Source organism: Salmo salar, chromosome ssa04 (assembly GCF_905237065.1).
Source record: "Salmo salar chromosome ssa04, Ssal_v3.1, whole genome shotgun sequence".
NCBI classification, from domain to species: Eukaryota; Metazoa; Chordata; class Actinopteri; order Salmoniformes; family Salmonidae; genus Salmo; species Salmo salar.
In genome coordinates, this window is record NC_059445.1 from 77571346 (window position 1) to 77584281 (window position 12936).

At 44.4% G+C, this 12936-nt stretch overlaps 1 protein-coding gene and 1 pseudogene across 1 annotated transcript; both read right to left on the reverse strand.

Moving 5' to 3' along the window:
• Positions 1–2593: 2593 nt before the first annotated feature.
• Positions 2594–6621, reverse strand: plac8l1 (PLAC8 like 1). The gene is made up of 5 exons (XM_014198064.2): positions 6399–6621; positions 5942–6029; positions 5542–5786; positions 5034–5170; positions 2594–3390 (listed from the first exon to the last, which is right to left on the reverse strand). The coding sequence occupies exons 2-5, from the start codon at positions 5974–5976 to the stop codon at positions 3259–3261; spliced, it is 549 nt and encodes a 182-aa protein (XP_014053539.1). The 5' UTR covers positions 5977–6029; positions 6399–6621; the 3' UTR covers positions 2594–3258.
• Positions 6622–7489: 868 nt separating this feature from the next.
• Positions 7490–12936, reverse strand: part of LOC106603821 (leucine--tRNA ligase, cytoplasmic-like) — a 34854-nt pseudogene continuing 29407 nt past the window's right edge.

Below are 12936 nucleotides of genomic sequence, written 5' to 3' on the forward strand. Positions count from 1 at the left end.
TGTTTGTAGGACAGTTACAGTATCACAGTGAGGGGACCTGTGTGTGTGTGTGTGTGTGTGTGTGTGTGTGTGTGTGTGTGTGTGTGTGTGTGTGCGTGCGTGCGTGCGTGCGTGCGTGCGTGCGTGCGTGCGTGCGTGCGTGCGTGCGTGCGTGCGTGTGTGTGCGTGCGGGGCACAGTTGGATAAATATGCATTATTCGAGGCGTCTGATCGTGTTTTAATGAGCTCCATAGAGCGGTTTGTTTTGATGTTCTACAGAAAACTGGTGCATCTGTTGTTCTGTGTCTGTGGGTTTGTGTGTGTCTGTGTGTGCACCATCACGTGCATGTCTTGTGCTGTGCCGACTTTAGGTTCTTTATACTTGTGCTATGACATCAAACTGTCCCAAACAGAGCAGTATGCTGAGTGTGAGGGGTCGTGTGTGGAGTGGTGTGGAGGCTGTTCAAATCAAATTTGATTTGATCCTTATGATTAAGTGAGAGATTGGGGGCGGGGGGGTTCTCATCTCAAGGTAACAAACCTCCTTGGACCACATCCAAAGCCAGAACATACCCAAGCCAGGGAGATGAGGAGCAAATATTCACAAAGAGAGGAGCTATGATAGATGTGCTAAGATCTATCCTCTGCTGCTCTGCATCAGTGCCACACACACACACACACACACACACACACACACACACACAGCATCAATGCCATTCACCACATCTTGCCACAGTGAAAGCCTCTTAACACCCAACAACAAGAGACACTATGCCATGTCGGACGAAAGAGCAGCAACATCAACGGGACCAGGACCTTATGAATCCTGTATGTAGAGCTAAATAAAATACACACTTCAGCTTGGAGGTGTGAGACAAGATGATGCAGAGAAGGGATAGACAGATGAGGTCCTTCTAACCAACTACTGTAGCCATGCCTGCTCTCCGATCCCTTCATAAGGCTGGGGGAGGGGAGAGGAACAAGAGGAAATGGATTCCACAGGGAAGCAGCAAAGACATGCCCCTAGCCAAGACTGATGCAGTGGACCATGGCAGAGGAACACAGAGCAGACTAGCCCTCCAAAAGCATGCCAGCGGTAAATAGACAAAATAATGACCATCACCCCCTAACTGCCTTGGGGCGGCTGTGACTGACTATGCATGCATCACTTGACTATACACACCCCCCTACCCCACCCCACCCCAAAATATTTGATTAATTTAAATCCCTCTCCTCTCCTCTGGCCATCTATACAGTATAGAGAACTTGCTGGCTACCAGGCTCTTAACATCTGAACAGTCCTTCCCGTGTGTGTGTGTGTGTGCGTGTGTGTGCGGCATATGTGTGTGTGTGAATCTGCCTGGGACGCGAACTCTGTTATGTAAGCCCCAGGTGGCTGTTGTCCTGGACAGAGTTATCACCAAGGGGACAACTTCCTAGGTCCCCCTGCACCACACCTCCTTTTCTTCCCACGTCATACGCTTGTGAGAGGCTGAGTGACTGAGGCATGCTCTGTAGGAGGGATGGTATGGCAGACAAGAGGAGTGTAAGAAATGTCAATAAATCCAGGGGCCAACTCCTCTTATTAAAGCATCCTTTAAACTGAATCTGAATACCTAGAAGCAGGAACGGTTGTGCCAACAGAAGCCTTCATAATGGCTTCACTGCATGGAAGGGAAACGATGAGACAGTGTGTGTAAAATATAAAACACATTATTTAACAAGCCTACCACACTGTGAATGTATGAGAAGAATACACAGGGTATGCATCTACAGTATCACCACTGTTGTTGTTTTTTCCCCCTTTCCTCTCCTCCCACTCTCTTCTCCTCCCTCCCTCTCATCATCTCCTGGGCTCTGCAGTGGTTTGGCTCCAGCAGTCCCGCCCCCCAGGGGGTCTCACCACAGACCAACAGCATCACCTGCACACCTGGTGCGCCAGGCGGGAGGCACACGCAAGCAGCTTTCAGGTCCCTACAGAAGCCCAGGAGGCAGCAGAGCAGCAGTACTGCAGTTCAGGCAACACTGCCATCTACTGGTAGACACATGTAAATGGAGCTGGGCTGATGGCAAGGTCACTAAGGCTGTCCATCTGGTTAGAACCAGATTGCCATTAGACTGAGAAACCTTTTTCCATAATGAGAGCATGATGCTGATTGTTATTAGAAGATAAAGTCTGATGAAATCATAATACTGTATTAGCTACCATGCTACTATCATCAAGCTACTATCACCATGCTCCTAGCTAGCCACCCTCTTCACAGGTTGACATTCATGCATATTTCATCTGGGATCATACAGCATACAAAGGTCAGGGGTCAAGGGGTCAAGCAAGGACTGCTGTTCTACAACAGGGAGATTAAAAGTGAAGGATTGTTGGAAACACACACTACCACTTATGAACTCACTCACCTGGATCAATGTGCTTCTAGTATAGACTTTTAAAAAAAAGTGTTCCGTATTTGATGTATAATGCTGAATTAAGCAATAAACAGCAGTTAACAAATTGCATATTCAGCCTTTGGATACACCCCGGCTTGGTGTTGGTTGGCATTTGCGGTTCAGAGAGGGACGTGCACAATTAGCTTACCGTGATAGAATAATACAATAATAATACAAATATGCAAATAGGTTTTATTATTTAATGGCTTAGCCTACATGGACGGTTTCATACAATTGGTTAGGAATTTTATTTTACTTTACAAACATTTATGGAACATTGTCTGGTAAAGTATCACTGATGTTCCACATCCTACATAGGCTCAAATACTAAGCCTACTCCAAGTTCCCATCCCCAAATACATTCTTAACTTAATTCTTAACTTAACCAACTTTATTTTACATATGCCAACTCGTCTTTAACAGGGATGTCCTCAGAAACCCTAGAATGACCACGAGGGCTCTCATAAGACACCAAACGGGCACCTGTAGTATGAGGACACCCATAGAGACCTGTAATAATCACCATCTGGACGGATGTGACATATTCATCTGTAATAGTAATCATCTATCCATCTGGGACATAGTAATCATCCATCCATCTGTGACATAGTAATCATCCATCTGTGACATAGTAATCATCCATCCATCTGTGACATAGTAATATGCAGACATCAGTGATGCACCAATGAAATGAATGCCTCAGAAGGTTGCCTCAGAAGGTTCTATACACAAGCGAAGTTTGCTATAGGTACCAAGGTTAGATCATGAATATTGCAATATGAATAAGATGTGGTCCTGACCTGGATGAATGAATCTAGTACACAGACAGCCATGTTGTCAAGAGCACTCTAGTGCAGTGGATACCTTGTAGGTTTGGCTCTTCATCCTCCTCTTCATCTCTCGGATCATCTGACAGATGGCCAGGGGGTAGCAGCAATTCACTGTAGTCCAGTCCTCACAGACGCTGCCCTGCGCGTGCGCGCACACACACACACACACACACACACACACACACACACACACACACACACACACACACACACACACACACACACACACACAGACACACACACACACACACACACACACAACAGGGGAAAGTTCACATCTGGTCTCAGGCAGGGGTCTTTATTTCTATCTGAAGCCTGGCTGCTGAACTAATTTAGTCTTTACATAAAAAATCTGAATGCATCTTTACATAACAAATCAGAATGAGTCTTTACATAACAAATCAGAATGCATCTTTACATAACAAATCAGAATGAGTCTTTACATAACAAATCAGAATGAGTCGTTACATAACAAATCAGAATGAGTCTTTACATAACAAATCAGAATGAGTCTTTACATAACAAATCAGAATGAGTCGTTACATAACAAATCAGAATGAGTCTTTACATAACAAATCAGAATGAGTCGTTACATAACAAATCAGAATGAGTCTTTACATAACAAATCAGAATGAGTCTTTACATAACAAATCAGAATGAGTCTTTACATAACAAATCAGAATGAGTCTTTACATAACAAATCAGAATGAGTCTTTACATAACAAATCAGAATGAGTCGTTACATAACAAATCAGAATGAGTCTTTACATAACAAATCAGAATGAGTCTTTACATAACAAATCAGAATGAGTCTTTACATAACAAATCAGAATGAGTCGTTACATAACAAATCAGAATGAGTCATTACATAACAAATCAGAATGAGTCTTTACATAACAAATCAGAATGAGTCTTTACATAACAAATCAGAATGAGTCTTTACATAACAAATCAGAATGAGTCGTTACATAACAAATCAGAATGAGTCTTTACATAACAAATCAGAATGAGTCTTTACATAACAAATCAGAATGAGTCGTTACATTACAAATCAGAATGAGGCTTTACATAACAAATCAGAATGAGTCTTTACATAACAAATCAGAATGAGTCTTTACATAACAAATCAGAATGAGTCGTTACATTACAAATCAGAATGAGTCGTTACATAACAAATCAGAATGAGTCGTTACATAACAAATCAGAATGAGTCGTTACATAACAAATCAGAATGAGTCATTACATAACAAATCAGAATGAGTCTTTACATTACAAATCAGAATGAGTCGTTACATTACAAATCAGAATGAGTCTTTACATAACAAATCAGAATGAGTCTTTACATAACAAATCAGAATGAGTCTTTACATAACAAATCAGAATGAGTCTTTACATAACAAATCAGAATGAGTCATTACATAACAAATCAGAATGAGTCGTTACATAACAAATCAGAATGAGTCGTTACATAACAAATCAGAATGAGTCTTTACATTACAAATCAGAAACAAATTTCCCACCGCATGCAATATAAAATAAAATATGGTGTACAGCCACGGCTGCATAGACAGGAGGAAAGTAAATGTGAGGGAGTGAGTGACACATAATTTGTTGTACAATAATTTGTTGTACATGATGTGCAACCTACATCTCTTGAAATACATTGTGATACCGAATTGCTCTGTGAGAGAACACTGCTTTGGTCCCCATGACACCAGCAGGTCGTTAATGGATTCTAATAACACCCATTAACCCCCGTCATTATTGTGTAACAATCCTCACCTGTATCTTGTATCTCTCCCTGATGCCCACCCGCATGGCGAATGTGGAGCCAGGGAGCAGGGGCAGACACAGACACTCCCCGTACTGGTGGGCCAGACTAAGGTCCAAGCAACAGGGCACAAAGGCCCCCAAGAGACCTGGGAAAAACGAGAGCGATACAGGGCTTAGGAAAACTCTACTAGGTTTAGTGCAATGTCATTTTCCACAAGATAGTAGCAGTTGGTTACGGAAAACGTTTCCAATTTGAATACATGTTTAGCAACCCCACAGAGAATTGTAGATTGATATGGTATTATGCAAGAGAATCGTCATCTTTACGAAGTATCCTCTCTTTAACATTGGGTAACATTGAATGTCCTTAATTAACATAGTTAGAGCGTAAGCATGTAAGATAGCAGTATAGCCATCCACCATCTGACTATTTCAGTTACTCAAACCGGCAAATGTGACTTTTACACTTGAGTGTGTACAATGCAGTGTAATAAGCCCAATGCTGTGTCTGCCTCACATGTGGTCCTGTCTCCACACACGTTGAACAGACTGCTGCTCCAGTCCCCTCCCGTCTGAGTGATGGTGGTCACTGTTGTCGTGGTTACCCCCAGGCCAGGCTGCGTGAGCACAGGGAGTTTCATCGCAGCAGAAGCGGCACTCTGTGTGTTCCAGCTTTCTGTTCCTATGTCCCAGCCCCCGGCTTCCTCGTCCTCCTCATCACCTGGGGCCTGCTGCTTTGCAGCTTTGGTGACTGGTGCACAACTGAGATAAACAAGAAAGGAACTATAAAATGTAGAAATGAATGTAGGCTTAGCTGTGTTGCAATGCGGCTTAAGAACATCAGGCTTAAGAACATGTTGGAATGATTCATTACACCCAACAATGATGATCTCTACTGATAAGGGCCTAACACTTACTGGTCTGTGGTGACTATGGCTGTGGTATCCTCCATGCTGACGACTGCTCCCAGCCAGGGAAGGAAGGGGAGACTGGATAAGTTTCCCACTGAGATGGGAGGGAAGGAAGGGGAGACTGGTTGAGTTTCCCACTGAGATGGGGTGTACTACTCCAGAGAGGGCTGGAGCTCAGCGGCTGCTCTGGGAAGATAAGACATTTTGGGCCTCCTCTTCTAGGGGCTCATAACACCCTCTTATACAGCATGTGCGCTGCCACAGCAAACAAGGACAGAGCCGGCCTGTTCAAGACTGTCTGGAATGGAGCCTCTAATTCAAAGCGCAAATGCCACATTTCCACAGTGTAGGGGCCAAGGCCAAGGCAAGCCAGCGGATCGGTAAGTTCATACTCCCAACACATACATAAACGGGCAGCAGTGGCAACGAGAAAATCATTGTAAAATTAAAAGGCAACACTTACCCGAATCACAGACAACAGCAACGTGCTACCGCTTAGTCCTGGACACAAGTGAGCTGTCTGGCAAACATCCTCCTGATCACTTCTGCTTTTTGGTACAGTGTTGGTATGAGAATCGGCTGGGGGAGGCTTGTGGTATAATAAGAAACATCTCACCCGGTTTCTCTGAACAGCCGAGGACATTTCCTGCTGAGTGAGAGCAAAAAGCAGAACATCTATTGTGTAGTGTTTATAGAAACAGAGGCAGACTGTGTTTCAACTGCATGACTGATTTCCAAGGGGGATTTAATTAGCGGTGCTCATACTGCCAGTAGATTGGCTACAGTCCATTATAGAGATGTTTTTCATGTGATTCACGCCAAACTGGTAACCTAGAAGACCACTGCAGAGGGAGTTTAATGTGGCCGTATGTCGCAACATGAATGAAAAGAAAGAAATGCACCACCCAAATACATAAAAATGTGTTTATTCAATCTCTGACAATTATGCCAGAATATCTTTTGTTTTGTTGACACATTTGTGGAAATGATTCATTGTATACGGTAGTTATTGGACATATAAGTACAGCTGAAGAGATGTTCAGAAGACACCTTTGCCTGGAACCCCTCAACATATGAATACAAAATATATGGCTTGTATCTAGTGGAAAGAGACCGTAGGCAGAGGGCTGTACAGGTATGCTCCAGAGAAGCTTTATTCATCCGTACTTTAGCACATAATGGCAGACACTGAGCCGCTGAAACAACATAATTACATTTAATTTCACATAAGATGAGAGGACGAAGGTACACATTCTATTTTAGAACCACTTCAATAGAAAAGGTAAAGGCAAGACTCGTGCCTGGCTATACGCCACAGAGCTGTGCATGTTATCTACATAGACCTCAGGCTCAGCAGGAAAATAGTGTCTTGTCATTCTGCTACAGCCCCTGCTGTTCAGTCCCACCCCTCTACACAGAGAGCAGGGCCCTGTTCAAATACTGTTAACATGCATCCTTCCTACCTTCCTAGAAGGTAATCACTGATATCTATGAGACTAGATGAGCCCTTGTCAGACCAGTGATAGAAGTATTGAAACAGGCCCCAGACCTGTGCTATTGTAACAGGTAAACCAGGGTGTCTCCTATATCCATGCTGAGGCTGACGTCTGTCATGAGGACCTTCCTGTTGGCCAGGCTGATGCTGAAGGAAGAGTTGTCAGAGATGGGCAGCTTACCCTCCTTCTCCCTCCCCAGGTTGGGCACCTGGGGAGGGATACCGCATGGTCGGAACTAGACCTGGGGAGGGATACTGCACGGTCGGAACTAGACCTGGGGAGGGATACCGCACGGTCGGAACTAGACCTGGGGAGGGATACCGCATGGTCGGAACTAGACCTGGGGAGGGATACTGCATGGTCGGAACTAGACCTGGGGAGGGATACTGCATGGTCGGAACTAGACCTGGGGAGGGATACCGCACGGTCGGAACTAGACCTGGGGAGGGATACCGCATGGTCGGAACTAGACCTGGGGAGGGATACTGCATGGTCGGAACTAGACCTGGGGAGGGATACTGCATGGTCGGAACTAGACCTGGGGAGGGATACTGCATGGTCGGAACTAGACCTGGGGAGGGATACCGCATGGTCGGAACTAGACCTGGGGAGGGATAATGCATGGTCGGAACTAGACCTGGGGAGGGATACTGCATGGTCGGAACTAGACCTGGGGAGGGATACTGCATGGTCGGAACTAGACCTGGGGAGGGATACTGCATGGTCGGAACTAGACCTGGGGAGGGATACCGCATGGTCGGAACTAGAAGCACAAGCATTTCGCTACACTTGCATTAACACCTGCTAACCATGTGTATGTGACAAATACATTTTATTTTATTTGGCGAGGCCCCAGGACCGGGTCCTCAAAGCGCATCAGCTCCACTTTGGACAGGTCTGCATGGGGACAGAGGGGACATGTAGGAGTTCAGGCAACATGGTTACATTGCAGGGTTAAACAACACTAACCTTGTAGATGCCTCACTTCAGTCAGGTCTGCAGGACATAACAGTGTTGAACTGCAGCCTAAAACAACATCATTCTGCTAATTGTATGATCAAAAGTTACTGTATGAAAACTAAGAGCAGAGTACTCATCTAAATGATTACTAGACATAAACTATTTGTACATCTTAAGGACAACCCTCAGTAAACCCTCACCCTCAGTAAAACTAACTTTTACATTTAACTAAGGCAATGGCAATAGGTCAAGGCAGGCAAATCAAAAAACATGATCAAATATGGCTAAATTATACGCTATCAATAGGAAAGCATTGAAGTTGGAAGGTCTTTAGGGGCTTAAAAATATACCTTTAATTAGCCTGATGGCTTTGGATAGGCTGCGGATGATGCCGTCTCTGCTGTCGCCCTGTCGGATGGTGATGGTGATGGTGAAGGTGATGGTGATGGTGAAGGTGAAGGTGATGGTGAAGAGACCGTTGGATGGATGGGGGTTGACCAGGAACACTGCCACACCAAGCTAGGAGACACACACAGCTCCCTGGTCTGAACTATAGTCATCATTCATAAAGTGTTCAAATCATTTCACAGACAGACATACATGTTGCCATAAATAATATGTTGTGTCAAGTGTCAAGTTATTATTTATCATCACTTTCAAAATGTTTAAGTAAACATTTAACATGGACTGATTGAACACGTTGTAAGGGCTGTCGTGTGAGAGAGAGTAGACCAAGGTGCAGCGGAGTTAGTGTTCATCATTGAATATTTAATCACAGAAAGAACACTATACAAACAAAACAAGAAAACTGACAGCCAACCAGGGGCCTGTTGCACAAAAGTAGAATTAAGACATCCGGGATAAATGACTCAGCTGAGCTCAATGAAGCCAAAACATGTGCGTCCAGGCTTAATTGGTTGCACAAAGACCAAGCCAGGATGAGCAGACACGGATTCATTAAGCCAGGTGAAACCAATCCTGGATAGGTGCGCGCTCACGGCTCACTCAAATAGACCCCGCCACAGATCACAGATTAACTGATTTACCATGGCAACTAGAGCCGCGTACTTTTCCCCGTCGGAAGCACAAATCCTCATGGAGGCATACGAGGAGGTAAAATATATAATTAAGAAGAAAGGCAACACCGCCACAGTGATAAAGCAAAGAGAAAAAGCGTGGCAAAGTATTGCAGACCGCCTGAATGCGTAAGTAGTGCACAATTACACAGTCCCCGCTCCGCTGAAACATCACAATTACAATTCAAATATTTAATTCACATCTCCAAAAATGCAGTTGTACTGTAATTATGAAACGGTTAAATTTTTAATTGAAATGCACTGCAGATATGAGTGAAATTGTGTAAAGTAACTCCATCACACTGTATAAAGCTATGATAGATTTTTTGATATTTTTACTGAAAACAAGACAAAAATACCAAGTAATTTTTTGCAGTGTGACTCCATTAAATGTGTGTGTGTGTGTGTGTGTGTGTGTGTGTGTAGATTAAACATGAACGGGCCAAAACGGACATGGCAGCAGGTCAAAATCAAATACAAGAACATTCTGCAGAATGGTATGGTCCCTGACTAATATTTAACAAAGCACAAGCATATATTGTACCCAGAAGGTGCCTGCTCACACATTGTCTGTACTGTTTTAGCAGTGAAAAAGAATACCCACAGACAAGGCACGGGTGGTGGGTCACCAAAGGCTGACCTTACCCCAGCAGAGGACATGGCCTTGGAGCTAAATAAAGGCAGGCCCGTCTTAGAGGGGATCCCTGGGGGGAAAGAGACGAGCATAGGTTCCTCCCAAGATGCCACCCGCTTCATTCAAGGTATGTCCTTCCATCTCTACATGGGATACAACCACATTCATATTGAATCAATTTGGACTGTCTGACTTTGGTTTACCTATTGCCTTGCAGTGTCTGGCAGCACTGTGTTCCTGTTAGAGCCACCAGCACAAGCACCAGACGATGCTGATCCAGTGAGTACTCCATCAAAGGCATACTGTAGGCCTGGCATGTCTTGTCTACTAGCTTCAATATGAATCCGATTAAATGTGATAGGGTGAAGGCCCCAGTGCAGCAGCAACAGCACATGATGGAGACGATGATGAGGAGGAGACCATCTCTCTGGATTCCAGAAGGCATGAGGTATCATGTTAAGACTGTGAAAGTACTATTTACTCTACAATGGTGAGGAGTCCTCATCAAAATCAAAAATCTAATTTCTTTTACAGGACCCAGATGCTATACAGTGGGAAAACCAGCCTGGCAACATAGTGCGTATTAATAAAAGGACACCACATCCTGCCAAATTCCAGCTGCGCTAATTGTATTGTGTTCACAGAGCTCACAAGCTATCAGAAAGTTGTATGGCAACCACCTCCGGCGCCAAATAGAACTGGCAGACATAGACATTCAGTACAAGAAGAAAAAGATGGAAAATCTTGCACTGGAGTCCGAAATAAAAAAGAGGACAATTAGGAAACTGGACCTTGAAATAAAAAAACTTGAGAGGGAGGTGAGATATGCCTTCAATGTACACTGTATGCTAACTGTAACACAAATGTATTAATCATTATTTTTCTTTCCTCCCCCAGCTCCAAGAAGATGACACAGCTCAAAATAAAAATTAGGTATATTCTCGTAAAGTCAAGTGAGCCATGACATATGAGCTCTTATTGTGAGCACACAGGACGGTGGCATCTTTCTAAGGTTTTTTTTATTTTCCCAGCAATCAGTACAACCAAGTCATCGTTATAAGGCATCGCCCTCTTTTGCCCACCCCCCAGCACCAGGTGTGGCCACTAGCCTATATGAAGGCCCAAAATTGTGTGTTCCTTTCTGCTCTGACAATGGCATGCCCATTCGTGCGAGATGTGGTGGATGAAGAAGCACTTGTGCTGAGGAGAGCCTTCAGGCGAGAAAGGGTCTTCAGGGACCGGTTGGACCCACTGGCCTTCCCTGATGACCATCTATATGAAAGATACAGGTTTTCTGCAGATGGCATCAGGTATCTATGCAGACTACTGGGTCCCAGGATTAAGCACCGCACTGCACGGAGCCATGCACTGAGTGTGGAGCAAATGGTTTGTGTGGCCTTGCGCTTTTTTTCTAGTGGAGCCTTCCTGTACTCAGTGGGGGATGCAGAACAGCTGAACAAGGCCACAATTTGCCGCACAATAAGGAGTGTGTGTCTGGCTATCGAAGCATTAGCAGATGTCTTCATCTCCTTCCCTGGCCACAGAAGACTCTGTGACATCAAAGAGGAGTTCTATAGGATTGCAGGTAAGAGGATCTACAAATTACAGGACAACTGTTAACACATAGTAGGATACTCATTACTTTGTGTGACAGGTTTCCCCAATGTCATTGGTGCAGTGGACTGCACACACATAAGGATAAAAGCCCCCTCAGGTGCCCATGAGGCCGATTTTGTGAATAGGAAATCCTTACACAGCATTAATGTTCAGGTGAACATAACTTTTTGATATTGTCCATTGACGAACACTCTGCATTGCCAGTGATGTGCATTGATTGGTGTAATATTCCTCATCTTATGATTTCAGATGGTCTGCAATGCTGACTGTGTGATCAGCAATGTTGTGGCAAAATGGCCTGGCTCAGTCCATGACTCCAGAATCTTTCGGGCCTCTGAAATCTATCAGTGCCTATCACAAGGTAAGCCACACAACCCCTATTTATAACCATCATGGCTGTGTCAAGAATATCACTGTGTTTATGAGGTAGTAATGATGAGATTTTGTGTTGACAGGTGAATTCTCTGGTGTGCTGCTGGGAGACAGGGGGTATGGCTGCCAGCCTTTTCTCCTGACACCTTTCACAGACCCCCAGGAAGCACAGCAGGCCTACAACCATGCCCATGCCAGGACCAGGGCCAGAGTTGAAATGACCTTTGGCCTCCTGAAGGCACGCTTTCACTGCCTTCACAAATTAAGGGTCAGCCCTGTTAGGGCATGTGATATTACTGTGGCTTGTGCTGTCCTCCACAATGTGGCCTGCCTGAGGAAGGAGAGGGCCCCCAGAGTGCCACCAGCCATGGACTGGGACAATCCGGCAATCTTCCCTGATGACGACAGTGGTCGGCTGCTGAGGGACCAATATGTGTTGAATTATTTTAGTTAGTATGTGTGCTTTCAATTTTGGTTAAATATGTCCTGCGGTGGCAGAGGAATTGGGTTTTTTTTGGGTTCGTTTTTTTTACGAATTTGGCCTCTTATGATGTTTGTGCGGTATACTGTGTGTAATACAAGGCTGCAGGGAGGCTACTGCATCCATTCATTTGTCTGTTCAGTTGATGTGTATGGATTTGTCCTGCATTTATTTTAGTGTGCAGACATGCAGGGTGTGTTATATACAGACCTTTGAATGTGTATGTATCATTTTGTATAATATGCTTGGATTCTGTGCTTTCCATCTTGTAGTCACTGTGACTTCAGTTTCGAAAGGAGCTGATGGTTTACCTGCTTTGTTTTGTCCTTATTCAATAAAGGAACATAATGTTACACATTGTGTTT